At 38.7% G+C, this 24,022-nt stretch overlaps 1 protein-coding gene across 1 annotated transcript in view; it reads left to right on the top strand.

Annotated features, from left to right (window-relative positions):
* The first annotated feature begins 6,179 nt into the window (after positions 1 to 6,179).
* The window catches only part of LOC136280503 (E3 ubiquitin-protein ligase rnf213-alpha-like), a 48,172-nt gene continuing 30,329 nt past the window's right edge, over positions 6,180 to 24,022 (top strand). The window contains exons 1-25 of the mRNA XM_066165807.1: positions 6,180 to 6,659; positions 8,081 to 8,487; positions 8,992 to 9,047; positions 9,211 to 9,867; positions 10,216 to 10,445; positions 10,751 to 11,034; positions 11,399 to 11,664; positions 12,174 to 12,401; positions 12,763 to 12,958; positions 13,204 to 13,265; positions 13,482 to 13,809; positions 14,058 to 14,156; positions 15,854 to 15,970; positions 16,321 to 16,519; positions 16,749 to 17,111; positions 17,688 to 18,286; positions 18,459 to 18,618; positions 18,838 to 19,058; positions 19,953 to 20,264; positions 20,832 to 21,607; positions 22,007 to 22,134; positions 22,485 to 22,559; positions 22,938 to 23,044; positions 23,282 to 23,426; positions 23,674 to 23,893. Coding sequence (XP_066021904.1) covers positions 6,515 to 6,659; positions 8,081 to 8,487; positions 8,992 to 9,047; positions 9,211 to 9,867; positions 10,216 to 10,445; positions 10,751 to 11,034; positions 11,399 to 11,664; positions 12,174 to 12,401; positions 12,763 to 12,958; positions 13,204 to 13,265; positions 13,482 to 13,809; positions 14,058 to 14,156; positions 15,854 to 15,970; positions 16,321 to 16,519; positions 16,749 to 17,111; positions 17,688 to 18,286; positions 18,459 to 18,618; positions 18,838 to 19,058; positions 19,953 to 20,264; positions 20,832 to 21,607; positions 22,007 to 22,134; positions 22,485 to 22,559; positions 22,938 to 23,044; positions 23,282 to 23,426; positions 23,674 to 23,893 — 6,380 coding nt within the window. The 5' untranslated portion in view covers positions 6,180 to 6,514. The remainder of the gene's footprint in view (positions 6,660 to 8,080; positions 8,488 to 8,991; positions 9,048 to 9,210; positions 9,868 to 10,215; positions 10,446 to 10,750; positions 11,035 to 11,398; positions 11,665 to 12,173; positions 12,402 to 12,762; positions 12,959 to 13,203; positions 13,266 to 13,481; positions 13,810 to 14,057; positions 14,157 to 15,853; positions 15,971 to 16,320; positions 16,520 to 16,748; positions 17,112 to 17,687; positions 18,287 to 18,458; positions 18,619 to 18,837; positions 19,059 to 19,952; positions 20,265 to 20,831; positions 21,608 to 22,006; positions 22,135 to 22,484; positions 22,560 to 22,937; positions 23,045 to 23,281; positions 23,427 to 23,673; positions 23,894 to 24,022) is intronic.

The following is a 24,022-nucleotide window of genomic DNA, read 5'->3' as shown; positions in this document are numbered from 1 at the left end:
TCAAACTTGCATGCTATGCTAATATCATTCTCAGCTGTAGCATTTTAAGTCATCTTTAGAGTGTATTAGAGAAAATTCTGAAAAATTAATTGATAATACCAGCCCGCTTTAGATTTCAAATTTTTAGATTTCCCGCTTTTCTACTTTTTTTGCAGAGGGGGCATCGAGAAGAATTTTTCCTAACATTCTAATTAAACTAAAGGTAAATATACGTGGTATTTAAAAGAAACTGGCCGGCCCTATTCATAAACTACAGCAACGAAGTACCTTAAAGTATCTAAAAAAGTGGCAGCATTTACTGCATGCCAACATTTTCAAATCAATTTATGATTACGTGTATCTAGTACCTCATTATTGTACGAGAGAAAACTGAAGTTAGGAGCCAAACTGTTACGTAAATTTAGCATGTAACATTCATTTAATTTAACCGACTAAAAAGAAGTTGACTGCTTAGACTTTAAAAACGGACCACACCACTGTCTTGGAGTTTTGAAACTGTCGTCACTTATCTGGACAGCGGAGTTCCAAGGTGCGCCATTTTGATGCTGTCTCTGTTCCTGGGATTTGTTTCAAACCTTTGTAGGCTAAATAACATTTCAAGTAATCTTCAAAGCTGCCACAAATTTGTACTTAGATCTTCGTCCTGTTAAACTACAGTATTTCACAAGGCAAATTATTCAAAGTTTAAGATTTCTAAAGCCTCTTCTTCCCAAGCAATTGGCAATATCAGGATTTCACTATTTTCAATTCACACTTTAAGTACCAGTGCTAAAAAGAATAGAGCGTGGACTTGAACAACAAGCTCGTTTGTCAAATACGAAAAGAACTTTCAATTAGAGAGGAAATTAAGAGAAAATTGGACGACAAGGCGCAGTAAAGTGTTCTTCATTAAAACCTTTTTCCTCATCATGTGCTATGTGTTCTCAATACTTCCACCCTACCCTGAACTCGACAAAAGGCCTCCCCCTCAACAACCTGTCAATCAGCTGTCTGTCAGGAGCCACCCAATCATATTGAACTAGGGTCTCCTTTCCCACCTCCAGAGAGTAGTTACAACGAGCCAGGATGAGGGGCACCAGGTCTCTCTCAGGATCATGGGCTATTAAGTGCGACAAGGTTACCTCTGCTACGAAGACACGCTCCAAGGGACTATAAATGAAAGAGAACATTACAAATGAGATGTATAGTTGGGTCTTACTTATAAACAATTATTGGATGAGGTTATTGTAATATCTAGAATGATCAAGGTCGATATAGGGGTTATAAGCCGAGGCTGAAGGGTAATCCGGCTGATAACCCTCACCAAGACCTTGATTGTTCTGGATATCACCAAAACCGAATCTAATAACTGTTTTATTATATATTGAACGAAAAACAAAGGTCTCAGAAGTAGGTGGAACTCATCATTTATTTCTAAACGTGTAAAAATATACAAATCAGCAAGCAACAACAAAGTGCCCGAACTTGACCTGATTACCCCTAGAAATCATACACCGCAATCATACATGACATGATTATCCGTGACCTTGAGTGTCCTTGAGATGATTCTTGTATAATCTGCAGTTAGATGACGTCTTAGGCGTTGATTTCGAAAATTTACCGAAGGCTTTCGGCCAAACAGAAAAGAGATAGTGAGTTGAATGTACATTAATAACTGTAATTGTTGGTAGTAATTGTCCTATGCTCAGGTGGTAATTATCCAAGACTAAACAGGACAGATGGCAAATGATTTTCATCAACATCGTAACTATTTCCAATGCTCATTATTCTCGAAAATAATAGCCCCAATTCATAACGTGTTTCATTCTAAAGCTGCCTTTGGAGGAGACGATAACTGATTGCAGGATGCTAATATCAGTCTCACGTTGCAGCTCAGTCAGTTTGACAAACACCCCAGAGCTAAATTAAGTAGAAAAACGTAATTTACGTTTATATAGCACGAGTCGGATTACGTGGATCAATTATTTGCTTTTATAGAAGGAAAATGGAAAACAGCAACACGTAGGTTATTCATTATAAAATTATCTACCTGTCCTGATCAGTTGCACTACGGTAGGCTCCCAGAGACTCGTTATTTGCATTAACCAGGAAGAAGGTGAGCGAGGTCGAACAAAGTCCCATCCCTGTGGTTCAGGGGAGAACCATCGCAATTGGACAGTCGTTGTCCCTTGCGGTATTACAAAGGTCTTGTGGGACGCGACCTTGGGGTGTAAATAATAACTAAAACAAATTAGGATCAGGTAAAAGTACTCAAAAACGGGCAAGGTAAAACGCTAAATTTGTGTTTGGGTTGAAATAAAACCATGTTAAAAAAAGTTCGATTGATGAAAGGAATAACAGAAAAAAAAAGACCCCATTTTTATATATCAATGTGCTCCCTTTTAAAAACCGGCAATTCAAATGCTAGAGATATTATTTCATAACTAAGTTTTGGCTCCATCGGAGTCTAAATTTAGCATCACTGCTAAAAAACTAACAGGGAAAGGTGCACCTGCTAACCGCAGCATACTGTTTGAAAAGCAGCTCAAAACATCAACCTTTTGCATTGAATAGATGCCGTAGTATTGGCCATATTGGGGGAAGTTTTTTAACTTATTAAGTACCTCCTTGAGAAATTCACGGACGGTATAATTCTCAGCATCTGTTCTGTCAATTCTTCGGTGGAATCTGTTCATCAATAGACGCTGGAGGCGAACAACATCGGGCAGAAACTGAACGAAGCGCAACTTGTGTTCCTGTATTTGTTTAAAAGGAAAAGCATGTAAAGATAGACTTAGAAAGGAGACGCTGCCCGAAATATAGGCTGAAAAAGGGGTTAGAATAACAAGGAAAATCTTTGTGGCACAGAACCCCAACCCTTTGCAGCAATATGTTGATGTTACCTGTTTGGGGAAAGCGTCCAACACTTTGAATTCCTTTCCACCACCAGAAAGGACTTCTCTTTGGAAAGAGCTACTCAGTTCCGTAACAGTTACATGATGTCTGTTCTTCCAAAGAGCGCGAGACATGGGCCTGACGCCTTGAGATAAGTCTTCCACCTGTTCATGAAACTCATAAAGTTGACGTAACAGCGGATCCTTTTCTGAAAAGGACAGCAAGCGAAGATGTGTAAGAAATTGTCTTACTTGAAAAGTTAGCCTTAGTATATTGAAAATTTGTCATTTACGAGCCGAGTTAAGCTCCTCCATTCTAAAATATCATCTTAGGGTAATTCTTCTCATTTCGCAGACTCGGTTTGCTATCAATCTTGTATTCAAAAGTTTCGCCAGAGTTTGTGGTAATTGTGTACGCTTCAGCAAAAATAGGGAAAAAAACGCCATTGAACGATAAAAGTACTAGTAAAACCTGTTTCGTAAATGTCTACAGAAAAATACGCCTCACTACCAGCCAAGGTTGAGGTAACGCCTCTTTCAGGGATATCACTAAACCCTCCAATCCACTAGTACTAGTACTATCATTAGCTTGCTGCGCATGTTTTACTACATCAACAAATAATAAGGAAAAGCGTATCAAATCTCTCGTCTCTCATCAAAATTCTTGGAATTCTGGAATCCCTCGTCAAGATGCTAAGGATATATTTTGCAAAAATAAGAGTCACATTAGAACGATAATCATAAGCATAAAGATCATATGTAGCAAACGAATTAGCAAAAGAAACAAAAAGAAATTGCTCAATTTTAAGAGTACGTACGGATGACAGGAACAAGAATCTCAGAGCAGAAAGCTTTCACCTAACTGCGGCGACTTTCCCGGGTTTGAAGACACATATCATCGTCATTTCCTGGAGAGTATAGAGAGAAATGGGGAGTAATGGACAATAAAAAACAAACTGGAAAGCAAAATAGAGAGTAGGGAGAGAGATACTGAATGTTTGTACAAGATGCTGAACTCGCTACTAAGTTTGATCAAAGAGAAGGAAAAAGTAAATATGACGTCGTCAGAATCAATTGGTTCCCCCTCCTATGCTGCCATTCGCTAGTTCATTATCATCATTCATTCTACAAACACATAATGGTGTCATCTGTTATCTTTTAGTCATTTAATTAAACCTACGAAACAGCTCTTGATTTAATTCTAAGTCAACTCGAGGGCTTACGGTTGATATGTTAGCTTTTCTTAGAATTCGCAACCAGAGCTAATTGACTCCTTAGTGTTGGAATTGGTCATAGTTAAATTTTGATCACGGCTAAAGTTTGTACACAAGACAAAAGTGCAAATTTCCGGTTGCTAAAGTACATATGTTAAAGAATACAGTCGTTCATCCTCGACGGTATGGGAGTCCATCGGACGAGAGTTTACCTGTTAACCAAAACGTGTTTTTACACTAATTTTAAGGTACGAAAGCGTGCACCAGTTTTTCCCCCATTTAGCGAGATCATCCGCCATAATGCTAGATGAATTGTCAGAGCTGCGTTATGAACACTGTACCCGAGTGCTCTACTAAGAACAGCAAGGTCCCTCTGCAAGTGCTGCCATAAAAACTGTCCCACAGACTGCGACGAGTATGAACGTGCGATCAGCTGTGCGGTTTCCTTTGAAGAAAAATCAAAGATTGAAAATTGCACTCAAGAGTGAGAAAGATGAGAAAAAACTTGGGTACTTTCCTTAATTAACTAAAACCGTATGGATATTTATTCCATTAGATTTTAGAGACTTGTTGGTTCTTGGTCCTGTCTTTCCTAGAGATAGAAAGTTGAAAAGTAGATACCACTTAAATAATCACTTGCGCTTAAACTTTGTTAGGATGCAAAGGAATCAAATTTTTATCATTGTGTATTTCGGCCGTTGTGATAAGTTTGGTGATGATCTATTACAAGACTAAATCAAACAGAGCTCGAAAAAACCAAACATCACTGTCGTAATCACCTTACTTTTGCAGTTACGATACTATATACGAATTGCGATTTTAAGACACTAATATCACATTAAATAGGCGATTGGGAGAAACATTCTTTAATTGGTATCCCTCGTTTCACAACTGCCATGGTGCGATATATAGCGTTTTTTTCTATCATTGAGTTCCGATGTCCTCTTCCAGGTTCAAATGCTGACTAAATAGCTCGAGCTCAATAGACCAAATGGAAAGGAATAAAGAATTGAGCTAACACTTAGCGAAAGAAATATTTCAAGTTTTCTAGTTTCGAGGAATTGAGAAGGAAAACAAACAAACAGATCAAAAAAGTTTTTATGTGTAACTCACGATCACGCAGCAGGCTTCAGGTTTTATGAATGAAGATCCGATATTTTCTTTATAGGAAGCATTCGGTCTTGTGACAATGGGAAAATAAGACCGAGGTTTGGGTGAAACTAAACCGTAGATCAGCAGACTGCGGAACCTCCGGAACAGCCGAACCTGCGGAATCATTGATTTTTTCAGGCTGTTCGAAATTTCATTTCGGGTATAAAAAAGATTGCGTCAAAGAGTAATATGTTTGTTTCTCGTCCTTGACGATATCATTGAAATTCCTCTTTTTCTTACAAAAAAAGTGTGGGTTTCACAGGTTCCGGTGGGTCTGCAGGTTCCACAGGTCCTAATAATCCACGGTTTAGTAACACCCCCGAGGTTCTAAAGTTGCTGACGCCACCTTGAAAATGAAATCGAAAGCGCCGAGGTTTACCAATAAGATGAAAGCGAAAAATAAATTCCCCCAGGGTGCAATTTCTCGAAAGTGTCCCTGCATTGGAAGCAGCTTTGCTTAGGTCAAGGAGAAAAAAAGAATTTTTTTAGTTCTTTTCAATACTTTGAGAATCTCTTGATTTCCTCCACAAAACGAGCTGTAATTTAAAGAGGCAACTGCTACTACATCGACAATAAGATCTAGTTACAAACAGAGAGATATAAATAGCTTGTTTTGTTGATCGATTTATTGGACCGATAAATTATGTAAACTACTCAAGTAATTTAGCTGTGGTTTGTGGTGAGAATGTGCGTCGTAATATTGTAAAATAATCGTCATTTTTATAATTGCTTTCATTTTGAATTCGAAAATAAGAATCGATATCTATATTTTATTAGATATGTTGCGCTACGAAAGCATGATTGGTTTATTTTTCAACTAGGCCCTGGAGAAAGTGACTTCCGCTTGATTTCTTAGAAACCCGGATAGCTTAATTAATAATAGAGACATTTCGTGGAAATCTTATCGCCTCTACAGACAGATGTTTCTTCCAGAGCAAACTGAATCAACCTTGAAAACTGCTCAAACGTTCAATTCACTAAACAAGTTTCAGATTTTTGATCGACTGTTCTCAGAGAGCTTTAAAAATTGAAACAACTGAAATCTACTTCCGCCTGCAAAGGGATTTCTGGGAATTATTAAATTCCCCGAGGCCGACGAAACCATTTCATAGTATTTCGCGGAAGCGATTCAACATTAAATAGGAAACATTGCAGTCGCAACGACTTCTTCTCTGCATCGACATCTAGAGAGCTGTTCGTGCGGAAAATTCGGATTTGGCGGGGGAACATTTTCTCAAAGCGAAACATGTAGCTTCAGAAGCATTTCGTGTTACGATGAAGTGCCCATCTTGTGGGAACCCCGAACTGCGAGAACATCACCGCTTCTGTTGCAATTGCGGCTCTAATTTTGCTGCTGTAAAATCATCAGGAACTTCAACGGTGTCGAGTAGCAGCTCTGAGCAGTTAACAGCTACTTCAGGTAAGTTGCAGAGTTTCTTATTTGCGAAGCCCTCTTAGAAGTAGGAGCGAGATGTGACACGACAAAACGAACTTAGTGTCACAGGACTTTATAATCAACGACAAGCGACGAGAATATCTTCTTAATGTTCGACGGTGGATCGAGAAATTTTAGGATAAAGGGACCTTTACCATCATTTAAACTTACCCATTTAAGACATTTAATCTTGTTAACGCCGTAAATGTTTGAAACTTGAGTATTGACTCCTTGCAATAAACAGGGGAGTGGAGGGAGGAACTATTGAAACTAAGGACTTTGAATGCGATCACGAGATTGCCTGTTCTGGGTAATTCACGGAGGATAAATTTGAAGAGGAGAAAATACCCCGCGCTTTATTATTGAAAAGTTGGACTCAATGATAAAACACAAACACACCGATATTTGAACACAAAATGAAACAAGAGACATTCTATCTCTTTGTTTAGACGACACCAGGTTCATAAACTAATGGGTCATTGCGACACGGCTAATCCCTTGAAAAGTTTCTTTTTCGACATGTTTCACTAGTGCAAGTGATTTGAAGAATACAAGTGTTTTACACGAAGTGCTTTTTCGTTTGACGACGAGGCGATGATCACTTCCTCCATGTCAAAATGGTTGACTGAGTTCGGGCTTATTCTAAGCTTTCTCAGAGCGAGAGACTTTTCAGTGTAGATAATTTATTTTGACGAATTAAACAAGACATGATTTCTTTATTGAATACCGTCGGACGACAAAGTTTGCTTGTTTCATTTAATGTGTACTATGAAACAGGATTGTGAAATTATAGGGTAAAATGCCAATGCAAAACAGATAATGAAAATAAATACCAAATTTGCAGTAGACTGAAAGTAGTTTGGATTCAGATGAATTATAATTAAATAGTCCTAAAACAAAGATAGTGTGAAGAGGAGAATATAGTCTGCATAGCAGATTTATGTTTTTTATTCTTAATAAATGTTGGTGCAGTCGTTCGAATTTTACTGTAAACATCGAATTCCTAATAGATGAATGAATACAGTGACATGTATTTGAGCTGTTGCATTGCGTTATGTGTCGCAACATTATCGTCTAGTGATTATGAGTCAGGAGCATTTGAAAAAAATTTACGAAGCTATACGTACTGGCTCCACTCTCTGCTTCAAAACCTAAACTTTATGATTTGACAAAACTAAACCATGAGCCATGATTGGAAGCTCTTTACTCCCCTGGTCAGAGGTAATTTGGAACAGCAGTCAAATCTAGATCTCAGAATTTTCAATATTCTCAGAATTTTCAATTTGTAATAAACTAACAAGGTTGACATTGAGGCCATTATCGTCTTTCGTATCTGCTTACAAAAATGCATGATATTTAATCTGCGGTTTGATAATGTCATAAAATGTAAAATTTTACTTGGGCAGAATTCCAGAGCCCGCCAGAGGCATCTGAGAACAAACTTGATACTTCTCCTGATCAGTGCCCCAATGTCTCTGGCCAAACACCAGTCACGAAATCAGTCACTGGAGCCGAAAGAAGCAGCGATGATGAAATTACCAAAGAGGGTTTGCCAGACCAGAAAAATGTTAACATTCCATCCAATCGGGGTGAGATCCAAGCTCCTCAAGAACAAGGAGCCGCTCTTATTGACTTTCCTGCTGAGCCAGGGAAATTTTTGGTGTCTGACTCAAACTGTGCAGCCACTGAAAGCTCAAACAATTTTCCTGGCGCACCGAGATTCGCAAACACAGTGGAAGCCATTGAGCGGGAAGCTGGCGAAAAAATATTGCAACCAGAAACGTCTCGTGGTGAAAGTGCAACGGCTACCGCGGTAAGAGCTAACGTCCGCAGAACTGGGATTTAGGCTGTACTAATAAACTTTTGCTAAAAATCCATCGACATGAACAGATAAAAACCTTTGTAGCTGTTTTTAAAGATATTTGGATCCTCAAAAAATCACTTTCTAAAACCTGACCGTGAGTTGACGGCCTTTCTAAACATTGCTTACTCTCCCACATTTTGAGTCAAAGAAACCGAGGGAAGCATTGTGGACCAGTTTCTTTTAATGATATATAGTTGGGACACTTACAGGTGTACCTACTTTCCTGTTAGAAAGTGACAGTCTCACTAGGTGGCAAATTTACGGATTGGATGTCTCTGTCAACAAGAACGTCAAAGTATAATTTACAGCTAACCAGTAGTTCTTTGTAGCTTTAAATATTCAGTCATCTTGGAAATCTTTTACGTAGGTATTTAGGAAATGTGGTGATGGCGTGCACACAATGTCTGTGAGTAACTAATTTATAGCCTCGGTTGGTTTCTCTTGGTTTTTCAGGTACCGACGGATCCTCAGATTAAAGATCAACATGAAGCTAAAGCACAGCGCAAGGAGTGAGTTGAGAAATCATTCTTTTCATGATTAATTTTTTGTTATCTCGATATATTTTACTGCTGTAAATTTCCCAAGTTAAGTAACATATCTTTCTTCCTTGTTAAACCTTGCAAGCCTCTCATAGAGTATTGATAAATTAGGATATTTTGGTCTTCCCTGTAGTAGTGAATCTCTTGAAGACAATGTGGAAGAGCGAGGTCGAAACAGTAAAGAGATACTCATCCAATTCAGTGACGGGGAGAAAGTAAACAATCCCAAACAAGTGGAAGAACACGGTAAAGTTCAGTGCCCAAAGAAAAAGAAAGACGATGACGATACCTTGAAAGACAACCAAACAACCAAAAACATCGAAGGTACTGCAGGCGCACATCAAAATGCAATACCACTAGGGAATGACGATAAACAAGCTAACCAGTCGATGGTCACTAATTCTGATGCAGTGTCAGCACCGCCAACCAATAATGGACATTATTTGGTGGGAGGCAGTGGAGGAGGCAACGAGGCTACTAAAAATCCCAATGACCTCAATGAAGCAGGTACGGTAGATGAAAATCTTGGTGACAGTAAGAGTAGTGACAACTTGACTACAACATCCAGAGTTCAGAAGACAACTTGTGCAGATGAACCACCCAAGGCTGATCAACATTTGAATGGGAAAACAAAGACAAGCCAAGACGCATCAATTACAGTTATTTTTCACGCTTTACTGACGCCAACTTTTAACGTGAAATTTAATGAAGGTGACAAAGTGTTTTTGCGTGGAGACCGCCCATTCTCGTGGAATTCTGGAACTGGACAGCTCGAGATGCGACCTTTGAGGTATTTAAATTCGATAAAGCTCTTTCATGAACCTTACTTTTATTCCTTTTTCCGTTTATCTAGGTGTTCCCTGTGTAAGTCTTTTTTTTCTATGCAGGATCAGAGCTGGTAGAAGATGATTCACATCATCAACAATTGTTGTGAAGAGCCTCTTCACTCCATCATCGTCCTTCAAAATTTCGAAAGTCAAAACCTTTTCGAATTTGACACTTTTAGCAAACTTAAACCTTCTCCGGTTTCCCATTAAATAATTAATAACTAAATGAAAAATAAAATTTTGAAGAGAGAAACTGATATTGCTTGACCGTTTGGGATTTGACGAGATCGTTTGTTACATGTCATTTACAGGAAAGTGAACGACCACAATTGCCTGCTCGAGGGAAAAGCTAATTTCACTCTCGGCGAGGCCTCTCGATCGATAGCGTATAAGTATGTTGTGGTGCCAAGCAGTCAAGGAAATGCTAAAGGAAAGACAGTTAAGGATCTTTGGGAGTGTCTTATTGGGTTCAGGCCATTAAATGCTGGGAGACATGTGAATCGATGTCTACGCATCCCTGAAAGTTCAATTAAAGCCAACGGTAGGACTAAAACAAAACCTTCTTGGTAATGTAAAGCTGTGTGAAGGCTTCTCAGCCCCTGCGTATGTATAGTTAGGCATCAATGCTTTGAGGCACCCACAGTTAAGGGTATATTCTATGTATTTCAAATTGGACCGAAAACCTTCGGGAAATTAGATATGATGTGCATTTGATTTCATGTATTTATATATTGTAGCTATATATCGTATTTGTACTGCATTCATTTCTTCCATTTTTCCTTCCTTCACTTCACCCTTCCTTCCATGTTTTTCGACGAGTAATTGTTTCCTTTGACATTTCTACAGCCACATGGCACCAGTATGACGATGCAGTCTTCAGTCAACCAAGCTTTTGGGATTCTATCCGCAGCCTCTTCCCTAAATGGAAAGTCAGTGATGCCGCAGAGGGTCGCCGATTGGCGATGATGGCCATGCTCCCAAAATGGGGAGAAATCTCCGAAAAGGAAGGAACCAATGGGCACGCTACACTGAATAAAATCAACAATGTACTCCATTGTATGTCGAGGGCCGAGTTTGAGAACGGCGGTAATTTTTATCCGCGCATTCCAGATGGCTTTAGTGCCACAGAGGTTCGCACATTTTGAAAATTTTTCTTTATCGGGAAAAAAACAGGTTGATTTTTGTCTTTTGTCTACATAGGAACCATTCGCGAGCAGACACACTATGAATTCTGGTGTGAAACGTTTTATCAAAGTTTATTACACTGATTAAAACTATACTATGAGGTATCTGTTAAGTAGAAGAACACGTTTTGATGTACTAATAACAGGCACAAAAGCAGAGTTTGTTAAGAGAGCGAACAGTCACGGGATAGAAATGCGAAATGGTGAAGTACGTATCATGAACTGATAAAGTGCGCGTTTCAGCAAGTAACTACGGGAAGTCCCCATTTCTCAGTATAGTTGATGTTGAAACGCTTTATTATGTTATTAGGTATTACATGGATACATCTCCCTGCAATTAAACCGCAACATCCAGACACAGCAAGTTCATACCGAGGATGAGGAATCTCAAGCCAGGATACTTGTCACGTCAGCGGTAATTGTATCCGTCGCCGTTGGCCATGAACAAGCTTTTTTTGGAGATGATGAATTGAGGAAACTTTTTGAATGTCTCCTATTACATGGCGATACTGAGAGAAAAAAGTGCAGTGGGCTTGACGCTTTACATCGACACTTTCCGAAAGAACAGTCTCAAAGGTAATATTTGTTGTTTTCCTATACTTGCAGAGTTTTCCGAGAAATTTGAAAAAAACAAACAAACAAACATGAAAAAAAAAAGCAAGTCAATTTAAATGTGTGCGCAAACGACCGTGTAGCGTCCTTCTCACTTATGTTCGGTCGATAGGCTAAATGATATTGGGATAGTGATGATAAGGTTGTTTTAATCCCTTTTTCAAAAAAGGATGACCAAAAAACTAAACATGCTGGACAAGAAGTTAGCACTTACAACGATAGCATGCATATTCTGATGTTACATACAGCAAGAGACATCTTCCCTCTTAAATATTCTCTCTTCATTTCTCCACTTTCTCCCAACTTTCCCTTTTTTTTTTCGGTTTTTTACATAATTAATATATTGTGTGATCCCAAATTATAAACGAATTCTCCTACAACAATTTACTCTATTTAGACATGTATGTACCCATCATTTGTGAATAGTGATAACACTTGTCAGGGGTACTAAAAGTTGTACTTGTATTTCTCAGCTCTCTGGCCAACTACTTGTTACAACTTTGCATATTCGTCATCGAATATCGTCGAGGTATCTTTCACTGGTTATTTGCGATGCCATTGCTTCATTTTTTGTCCGATACCAGTAAGCCATTCTCTTTTGAAGAGTTGACCCCAGAACCGCGTTCATTAGAAGATAACAACTGGTGGGGAACACAAGGCCTGAATTTCAAAACTGTTCGGCGACAGGTTTCCTTTTCCAGGTACAAGTGTTTCAATTTAATTGATAATATCAGTTGAGTTAATGACATAAATTGTTACGTAATGATAACCATAAAATCAAGGCTCAGAATTCGTTTTTTCACAGTCCTTTCCTGCTCATCTTGTTGAAGACTTTGGTCACGTCAACGAAGGTGAATGAAAGCAGCGGCAATGGTGAATAAAACTTTTAAATTCGAACGGTGACAGCTTCTTCAACCATTCTTAGAATTACAAACAAATTAAGCGGAGCTTTAAAGCTAGGTAGCGTGACAATTATTGTAAACTTTGATGCTGCTAATGCAATAATTTTTGCGATGACAGTTTAAATTTTCTTATGGTTTATTAATTTAATCACGATTGCAGGAGTAGCAACCCGGTACATCTATTCTCTCAGCTCCGTTCGATGTTTGAGCTTGATCCCTTATTTATAAGGACGTTTCTGTTGGCACTTCCTCTCCTTGACATAGCAACGGTGCTACAAAGAGATGTGCACATACCTCTTCATGAAGTCGCATGGACAATAACTCGAGTTGTGGAAGAATCCTTACCTGACGAAGAGGTAGTGGTATATGCGTCAACTTCTTCTCCTCCTTTTTCTTTGAGCCACTAACATCATCTGCCGCATAGCTGCAATCGAATAAGACTTTTGAGACACTTGTCAGCAAAGGGAAGTTCTTAAACTGTATGGTGTCAAGGGCAGTAGCGTCTGGCCTATGCGTGCCCCTGACATTATTTTATAAAATGAAAAAAGAAAAAAAGGCCTATTTTCCAATTGTTTCTTTTCAATTTTCTTTCTCTCGTTAGTGGGATCACCTCGATCAGTGCTTAAGAGAGATGAATACCAGAATCATGAGTGATTTTGACAGGTAAGACATGTAACTACTAGATTGTAGGCTTTCTCATCAATTTGAAGAAGGTAATAATTTAGGACTTTTACTAGTTTTATGTTGTGACCATAAATGTTAAGTGTAAGATTGAGAAGGTGTGGTAAAATTGCCAACATATCTTTTTCATAGTGATTTAAGAAATGTAGAAAAACAAAGTTTATAATGCAATTAAATTAACATTCGTTATTTTGGCAGATTGGAAGATGCCGACTATTACGTCGTCATGTCCGTAGCCAAAGCATCTGCGCATCTTCTACGTCGACTACTCAAGGAACCCAATTCAATCTTGTGGGAGAGAATTCAGATTCTCTCTAATATCTTCACTCTTCTTGGGAGCAGCCTGGTGATGGCAAAACGCAGTGCATCCAATGCAGAGTTTTCTCCACTTCCAAAGGAGGACGAAAAGAAAGTCGAAGAAAGCATACAGTTATTTCAAGAGGCATTACAGATTTTACGAGGCTCCTTAGATAAGCACGTAACCTTGATTAACAAAACAGAACATGAACGCCATGAAGAATTACAGGTAGCATTGCATTATTCAGGCAGTCATTGTTCGTTTTATTGTTCACTTTTCCTGCTTCCTTCTAGTTGATGTTTTGTCTGTCTCCCTGCTTCTTTTCTTGATTGTACCATACATAATTACCTTGCTCCCCTTCGCTGTTTACAGGGCGTATAAATACAAATTAAAGGAAGAGATTTGGTATTCCTTTCTGTCGTTATTTTACGATGAGTATAAAATCTGTGGCAAATACATCTTCTATTATTTATTAGGGGTGGACAGCCATGCTCTCCTTAAAACTTGAAGACGATGAGTTGCAGCAGCTTTGGCAAGAAAAATTAAGGGAGTCACTTAAATATCGCATGGATCAGGTAAATTTTCTGCTGGTTTCTTTCTACGGTGTTGAATGTTTTGGAAGATTTCGGGATTAAAGTAAATTATGTTGTTTTCTTTTACACATTAGGATATAAGAAGTCACCAAATCCAATTAACAGTGATTGGGAAATCTGGATACTCTACCTTAGACAAGCCTTTATCAATTAAATTGGGGAAAAAAATTTTAAAATTGTTCGGGAATGAATGGCTAAGGTTCTGTTATAACAAGCAACCAGTAAACTTTAAACTGATAAAGTGCACTCGCAGGCAATTAAGAGTGAATTTCCAACTTTTTCTTTCCCTCGTAATGAAACAGGTTTTGGGGTGAAAAGGGCGCGCGTCGGTGTCTAGATTGGTTTCGTTTAGTTTTCAATATTTTTGATCCCCACCAGCATAATGTTTTTTTCTCGAAAATTTTTATGTTTTCGCTTTTCAAGGTCACTAAAAGCCATCAAAAGGGAATGACCAAGGTTCGGATTATCGTTTGATGTAGTTAATATCATCAAAATGGTTTTAATTATGAAGCTAACGCTCCACGAAGGGAGGCATTCGTCAGCGATAATTTGGCTTTGCCTTTTATTTTCTTCAATTTGCATCCTAAAATCTCGCAAAATTTCCAAAGTTTACAAGCCTCCATCAGGAGGCCCCGTAGGGTTTTTTTTTGCCCGCGAGATCTGGGTGCGAAACAAACATGGCGGCTCGATACGATCGCACGATTGTTATCTGAAAAGGTGTTAACAGTTTCACACAATAATATCCATAGGCCTTCTGCGCCTGAAAAAGAGGTCAACCAAAAAGAAAACACCCTGGGAAAAATTGCTAAAAGGCGACAGATGATGCAGCAGATTTTAAAGTTTACGTATACTCAGATCTTGGTGAAGTTCTATTCCACTACGTAATATTTCGTGACAAAGAAAATAGGGATCTTTCGAGCAAGATTTATCGCGTTTTCTTCGGTGGAATTGGGATCGCCATGTTTATACAATCGTGGCGAAAGGTCCTTCGGAACACGAAAAAGGTGCACATTTCATAGTACTTTGATGACGTTTTTCTTAGGTGAATGCGCAGGAAATAGTTAAAGATAATAAAATCAACGTTGCGGAAAAGATCTGTCCTTCCTAGGGCCTGTTGATAAGAAAAAATTCATAAGACCAAATTCGAGATAAAGGAAGAAAACACAAAATTCCCAACAGCGAGGAAACTACCATTCTAACCTCTATTTTTTATGCTTTTAAATGATCGGCAGGACAAATTTCATAAAATGTGAAAATTTTGAGAGATTTCACCGAAGGAAAGTGGAGAAAATCAAAGGCAAAGCCAAATTAGTACTGGCGAGCACCTCCCTTCGTGGAGCCTTCGCTTAATAGTGAAAATAATTTTGATAATATTTAAGTAAAATAAACGATAGTCAGAACCTTGCTCATTGGCCTTTAGTGATCTAAAAAAGCGAAAACATAAATTTTTCTAGAAAAACAATACGCAAGCGCGCTCGCCAACATTGAGCAAAAATCCTATGGAGCCTCCTTAAGTTCACAACGAGGTCCAACAACCGCAAGGCGAATATGATACTCCATTAAAGTACCTGTTTAGAGCATTTTCTGGTATTGAAACATGAATTGATGTTTCAAATTTCAATCGTCCATTAAATTAATTGACACCAATGAACTCTTACATGCTCATTCTTTAACCACAGTTGACACAGGGGGATGTCATAAAACTTTTCTGCTCTTTGGACCGACAAATATATCATCTAGATATCTCTGAATGTCTCAAGGCTACCGCTTACGAGGCTGCAGATCTCCTCCTAGAGGTAAGCTCAACTCAGTTTTGTACGTCAAGATGAAAATGTGATATCACGTTGGGATCGCCATGTTTATACAATCGTGGCGAAAGGTCCTTCGGAACACGAAAAAGGTGCACATTTCATAGTACTTTGATGACGTTTTTCTTAGGTGAATGCGCAGGAAATAGTCAAAGATAATAAAATCAACGTTGCAGAAAGGATGTGGAACTAGGAGGGATAAAGGACTGTATATCGAAATTGAAGCCTAAAATGTGGGTGCATTTTCAGGAGTGTTCTAAGGCTTGTAAAGATTAGAGCTACTTAATTGGAATCCCTCTTTTTCGGAGTAAATACGTCTTACTTAAACTTTGTTTCAGAGCGGAACACTGGAGAACCAAATGGCAGATTTAGATCTTGCAACGTCCAAGATGCAGTCTACTGAAGTTGTTGAACTCTTTTCCCTTCTATTGGAGACCTGCTGGCCCACCGACACTAACGAAAGAGACCTTTCTCAAGATAAAGTGTTGGAGCATATTCTTACATGGAAGCCAATGGCACAATATTTTAAACATTTTGGTACGTGTAGTAGTAGGATTTGACTTAAGTATAAAACCAATGCGCGTTGTCATAGCTTACTGCTGATAAGCCTAAAATTAAAGATCGATGTTTTCACTTCGTTCTATAGCTAATACATCTGTTAAAAGGGCTAGAGTATTCAGTTATACTTAACAAGTTAGAATATTTTCAGAGACTAACCTTACAAAACTTGCTAAGACAAATATTTAACATTGATGTATCCTCCCAGATGCTGAAAGTGTTGGAAATGCTTGCTTATCCGATGGCGGTTTGGAACTTCGTGTTTTTGCGACCTCGCTTGTCGAACACGTAGCACTTTGCCTGAGAAGTGGTGAAATTAATGTGAGCACATTACGAATTGTCAATAAGGACCGTGACAGATTTTTGGAGTTGTTCTCTTTGCTACCTGAAGTTCCAGAGAACATATCTCTAAAGGAAGAAGTTCCGGCTGGCATTGAGGCTAGCGGGAACCAGAGAGAAACAGCGGGTGTGGAGTTCCTTCTTGAAATGCGCGTTGAGGAGCTCGAAGCTTTTGAGAAGGAAAGAGACGCTGTTTCTACTTTCATTCACATGTGTTCTCTTATCAAATCAGGTATATTACTGAAATATTTTACTTCCTCACAAGCCTATTTACTGTGAAACCTCCCCCGCCACTATGAAGCTCGTATGTTTTGCAAACACCGCCAGTGTGATGCAGACTTTTGATGCATACAGAGCTCAAGTTCTGAACACAAGTGTCGTTTAATTTCCATGATAAAACTTCGCGAGAGATGAATCTGTGTTTGTGTTCAATCTATCTTAATTGCTCCCATATGCATTTTATTCAAAGTTTTTTATCTACCAAGAAGATGTTTAATAGAGTAGTTTGATCATTGGGGTGAGTGTAGTCCTGAGAAGGACTGTTGTCAGTAGTGGTGACTGACGTTCGACAACCCCACAGTGTTTCACGAGCGGAAGTCATCATCAGAATAAAGTGAATAGTTTTTTTCAGAAGCTGACAACAGTCCTTCTTAAGACTACACTCACTCGGACGATCAAAGTACACTATGACATGTTACCCCAGGCCTCAAACCATTTACTGCACTACCATGAAAAATTGAATAATAGGCCGCCCATTTCACAGCATGTTTCTGAAATCAACTGTTGATTGCAAAATTTCTCTTTTTAGTGGATATTGACCTACAAAATATCAAGGAGAAATTGGAAATGGTCCTGCCCTCTCGTCAAATACTTGAAATTTGCCATGAACGTCGACATGGAGATGAACCTGTGGTAAAGTTCTTTGATCTTACGATAACGAACAAGAAAATGATACAATCATTGCATGATATTCACCATAGCCTTCTTTTCCGCGATTTTTGGCAAATGTGTGGTCAAAGGACCGCCGATTTTTGCGAAGATGAGCCTGGGTTTGACGGGACTTTGACGATAGACAAAGTACAAGAGCGTCTTTGGCTGCCTTCTTATCGAAAATGGCGAGGCCTATGGGAAAGAATTATTAAAGGTGAAATCAGTCTTCAAGAAGTAGATGAGAAATTCCACAGGTTCAGTGATGACCCCAAGGCTTTAGACAGGGAAATTAAGGCAGTAGTGATCAAATTTTCCGAAGAAGACGACATTGACACCGTTCTTCTTGGCCGTGTTGGTCAAATCAAACAATGCCATAAGTTGAAAGAGTGCGAGGATGCTGCAGCCACAATTTTAGATTTCAAAGAAGCAATGCGACTTCAGGGAGACTTCCAATTGCTGAATGATTTTCGTGATCAGGTACATTTTAAATGAATTTATAAAAAAGCTAGAGAGGAAGTCTTCTTTGTTTTGTAAGGAGAAGTATTGTATTTAACCACTGCAGTGACTAAGTGTTAGTCTATGATTTACTTTGCCATAGTCGCTATGGTGTATAGCACTTAACGACCCATCTGTGCTTGTTTTTTTTAAGATGAATGAAGAATTTCAGAAACGTTTACTCGGTGCCATCAGTGATGAGATTTTCCAAGTCGCAAAAGCACTTAAAAGTGTTTCACGACCAATGATTCAATGCTTGAGGACTGTCATTGAATGCAAGGAATTCATATTATGGCTTCGGGAAGAAGTGAAAGGTATCTCGAACTACTTCTTGACATTTAAGTAAATTACAAGAGGCCGATAATTAGAGAAAAGTTAGGACTTATATACTAACTCATCGAGCAGTAGCCAACCGCCTGATTTAAGAACCTACGCACGCAACTTAAGGAGAATACAGTATCCTGATATGACATTTTACTCAGTAACTTTTAAAAACTCACAGTTTAAACTCTGACTTTGTAAATTATCTTCAGGTCGAGAGGAAGTGAAAACACTGGTAGATCTGGCGATGATGTCCGCTGATGAAAGTGACATCCAAACTGATCGTGTCTCCTGTCTGCACACCACTGCCCTTGGATTCGCACCTTTCATATTTGACCTGGCGAACAAACACGCTGACTTCGAGCAATTGATGGAGATGTGTTCAGGTGTCTGGGAAGAGGTCAAAAGGAACGAAACCTTGCCAGTGAAGCTGGTAAGATATTTGCACGATGACTCAATCGCTGAAAAGTTCATTTTAAAAGTTCTTAAGTTCTTCAGAACAAGTCATTCAGGTTGTATGAAGGATTTTACGTAATTTTACTTTGTACGCGACTCGAAACATCAAAATGTCTCCCCTCCATAGGCTAACACCTGGTTTCCAGCAGGTATCCCATATTGATGCAATTTCGAAATCAAATAAATGTTTCACCATGATTGCGTTTCAGCGAGTGACTTTAATTATTCAGCCGGTCACGTGGGACTGGCCCGAATCTGCATCTATCGAGTTAAACATTCTTCCCCATACTTAAAGAAGTTACCACAAGTTACACTTTTCACAATTATTTTGAACAATTCTCTCGTAACTGTTGCAGCTGGAACATTCTTTGGTGGAGGATTTTCAAGCAATTTGATTTTCATTTTCTATTCTTCATACGATACTCACAAAATCTGGAAAAAAAGAGTCCATAAGATATTTGAACCAAGGCAAAACCAAATGAATTAAGCCGTCGAACAGCGTGTAATTTTTATGTTTCAAAATGAAGTTGGTGACTTTCATAATTGACGACTCAATTAATTTATTAAAACTCATAGGTGTGATCTTCCTCTTGTAATGGACTGTCTTGAATTAATATAAGTAGATGTTAATTACTATTATTCTGAGCGCCTTGAAGGAGAGAAAAGCAAAACAAACATTTTCCAAAGTATATATTTGAAAGTATGCTTTTTTGTTTGCTGGCGTGTTACGGGGGTTTTTACGACGAATATTTTCTTATTGTTATGTGGGATGATTTGATAAACAACTTGAAAAGGAGCTAGGGGGTAAAATGGTGTAAAGTTCCATACTTTGATTTGTTCAGGAGATAGTTTGCACTTCCTGTTCTTGTAGAAAGATATCAGTGATCATCTTCAGTGGCTTAAGGGAATCAAGGATGAGCATGCCATGTCGTCTCTCAAATTAGCCCAAGCTATAAATGCAAGAGGAGTCTACTCTATAGGGAAGTTGGACAACGGGACATCTACTCAGCTCTATGACAAGAAAAATGTTCACTCTGTTATTAGCCTACTACTACTACCAGACAAGAATACTGGTCAGGCAAGAGAATTCAATCTGGAGAAACTTCAGGAACTGCAAAGTAAACTGGCTCTCATCTCAGGAAAGGATTCACAGGGTCAGGAGGACATACGAAACTTTGGAGAGGTGAGATATCGGTGTAGCTTCACGAAAAGTATACGAGCGCAGTTTGATATGTTGAACGTTACCCTTTCGGGATCGTACTAAACCTTGTTACGGAAGACATTGATAAGACTACAACTACATCTATATCTTGAGTTCATTTGTCGGTTTTAGTTTTGCTTTCCTCTTTGACGATATTCCCAATATTTTAGCCGCCTTACTTCTCTTCCGAGGCCTTTTTATCGCCTCTCTTAAGTCTCGGTAGTTGATGGATTGGCGCATTTTTCAGTCTAGTTTTTAGTTGATTTTCATCATGTTGCTGTTGCCTTATTTATTAGTTTAATTCTATGTAACTTTTTCGATGAATTTTTTTATGAACACTGTCAACCACTGCTTTACATCGACTCCTTAAATGTCAAAAAATCTTCAAAGGGAGGGTGGAAAGCCAAAAAAGGGATATAGAAGCTCCGATAAACGTTTAACACAACATATAGTTAACCATTTATTTAAAACAAATTGTAGTACAATTTTATCATTCTTGAAATAAAACCCACAAAATAGCATATTTTCAATAACATTCTTTCTTTCTAGTTATTACAAGGCGTTGTTCAACTTGCTCAGGCTTACGTGAATCTCTGTGAAATCGGTGATGTGCCTCATCTCGACTGGAAAGGAGAATATAAATGCAAAAACGTTATGGGGAAGAGGGTCCTGGTTGATATTCAGTCAAAGAGCATAGAATTCGATCATCGTTACAAAGAATGTAAAGAACACATTAACTTACTGAGAAAGAAGTACCACGAGTTGAACTTTTTCACTATACAACAGCTTCTTTTCTTGCGCAAGGAGCTCGCGGGTCTGAAATACAGTTCCACCATGGAATATCTACATCGGCTTCAAGTTTATAGTCTTCTTGAAAAGGTGTGTCCAGGCATCCACCAGTCATTATTACAAGAAGTTTTTCTGGATGCGGGGATCTTATCGCCAGATTTTAGTCACTTCAGTGATGGAGACACTCTGGGGGATGCAACTCAAATCGCTTCTCTATCAAGTCAAGACGGAGAAGACAACTCCGCAGATGAAGTGCAGATTATCGAGAAATACGAGAGCCTTCTTAGAAATGTGGAGAAGTTAAGTCATTCAGAACCTGAACGTCTAGCCGTGGCAGCTCTTGCTAACAATTTGCAAAGTAAGGAAGCTGATCATGTTTTGTGGTGTTTGCAAAACATGGAAGACAGCGACCTTGTGGACGAACTCTTTGAGAGAGCTTCAGGAGACCCCAGATTCCGTAAGATCGTAGATCAGAAGACTAATTCAGATGCGGAGTTGTTGCAATTATCCCAGAATTCTGATTGTGACCAGATAAGGTGACTAAGTACACCTAATGATGAAATAAACACCTACCAGATATTGCTAATTCAATTGATCATCCGAACTACTGTTAAATAATAACATCTGATTATCATGAAAATTTGGGTAGTTTTCTGCGTCATGCAAAATTTCCCCAACCTGAGGGAAACCACTGGATATTACTTTGTAAGACCAGATAATTACGCCAAAAGTTAAAGATTCTCAGGGATTCAAATTACGTACTGGACAAATTAATGCGTGTCTGATTTTTAACGCTGAAGCGGCGTTTAGCGAGGATTTCAGTAGCGCTACTTCCGTCTCCTCTCTCCGAACGCTTTTTGTGACTTAATTTTTCTAGTATTCCCTCATCTTAATTTGCTTCTATTAAACATTTGTCGTTTTTGTTATTGTGGCAGTGTACCAGGAAGTAGTGACGATGAGTTGAGCTTACCTGACGAGCCAAACCTGGACGAAACAAAAGGGGGCACCTTTTTCAGTCTAGAGGAAATAGGCGTATTTCTGTCTTACTTGGCAGCTAAAAAAGGTATTTTAATACCACGATTTATTGGTCATATATCATGTTGCCTTCAATCGAATTTTGTCTTTCTCTCCATGATGATCATGGGTGTGATGGTATTGTTGGACCAAGAATAAGTTCAATTCGGGTTTCAAATAACTTTATATAGGATTACTTCAGCAATTGATAAACACACTTACAGCGATTTTTTAGAATAGTTTAGTGAGAACGTCATTTTTATCTTAGCTTCTTACCATCGTAAAATGTGATCTCCAGCCTTCAATCAAATCACAGCAGGAATATGGCTTATAAGCCATGATTTTTATTTCAAGAAAATATCAAGCAACCATTGCATAAACGATTCCTCTTCATTATAGAAGGAAGTCTAGAAAGAAGAGCTTTCCCAAGTTACCTGAAATTAGGAGAGCCGAACCTCGTGCTCGTAACCAAGGGTAAGTCACTCTCATAAAGATGTTCGATTAACTTCTTTCTTGATATTATAACTTTTCTCTGTTTGCATGCATGTATCTAGGCACATCCCAGTTCTCTCTAACGAATTTCATTAGTCTGCATGACTGGAAAGTAAGGGAAAGTTTGATTTGTTTTGTTAAGCGCATCGAAAATCACAAAACTAGACATTCACCTATCTGATTTAAATCACAGTGTTGCGACTTTTTCAAGAAAGTTAGCCACCCTGAATGAATTCGTTACTAGTCTGTCTCCCCATCATTTACCAAATTGTCTTTTAAACCTTTGGCACAGCTTATCTCTTTATACTATCCATCCTGGCCACTTCAGTCATTTATTATTTACATGTTTGCTCATTGCAGAACAAATATTTGCTGCTGTTCTAAACCTTTATAAAGACGAGAATGTTCAGAGTTTGCCAAACAGTGACGAAGTTCTTGTGTGCACAACTGAAACGACATCCGAAGAGGTTCGGACGCTCTTTAGATACGCTAGTGGTAGTGCTAGTGAAGTGAAAATTCATTATAATTATTTAAACTTTGCGCGAGCGGAAAAGCCACTGACCAAGCTACATGTATACGTAAATTTCTTTAAAATGTTTCTTTCGATTATGCGTGTAATCTGTGTAACAGGACCCATTGCGCTCTTATAAACGTTTTGGTAATTAAAATGACATACACATTTACAATGGTCAACAATTGTCTAGGTGGAGTTGCTATGGCGTCGAGCCCTGGTAGGCGATAGAAACAAACTGCATTGTCTGGTGAATGGTGATCTGTTAGACTATGACGTCAGCCAAAAGGTGGTGGACTGTTTACACACATTGATGCAAGTATATCCCCATACTGAAAGTAAGTGTTGTTCGACAATTTGCGTCTCGGCTGGGTGTTTTCGTCTTTTCTAAGAGATGTATAGATGTGTAAAAGCTACGCCGATTAAGATTTTCGTTTTCTATGCTCCTGTTTCAGTTTCTTTTTTCTATGCCTTGATAAACTAACAGAGGCTCCTGAGAAGAAAATGTAAACAATCAAACCAAAGTTTGCGTCCACTGATTTACCTACCCTAATATTTTGTTAATTTCCCTCTCGATATCTTCAGAATTGGCCCTTGTTGTTCTATGCAGTAGCGAAAACGAAGAGCGAGCTCATATTATTGCCTGTTTGGAGCAGTACAAAGTATTAATGCCAAGATATCCTCGACCAGACGAGCTCCGCCGCTACATCGAAAAACAGTTTAGAGCACCAGAGCAGATCCCTGGCGAGTATCATGAGAAGCACGTTATTTGGAATCCAGCTGCAACAGTTAATCGAGCGGCAAAGTAGGTTCAAATAACGGGAAACTTAAATTTTATTATTGTAACAACCTTTTTGACCAGAGACGTTTCATCCCTCCCAGGTTTTAGCATCATCATTCGCAGTTGATAGTTTGAGAAATGGGAAAAATAGAT

The sequence above is a fragment of the Pocillopora verrucosa genome, chromosome 4 (assembly GCF_036669915.1).
Source record: "Pocillopora verrucosa isolate sample1 chromosome 4, ASM3666991v2, whole genome shotgun sequence".
Classification (NCBI taxonomy): Eukaryota; Metazoa; Cnidaria; class Anthozoa; order Scleractinia; family Pocilloporidae; genus Pocillopora; species Pocillopora verrucosa.
Note: the sequence above shows the minus strand (reverse complement) of the source record. Positions and strands in the feature narration are given on the sequence as shown.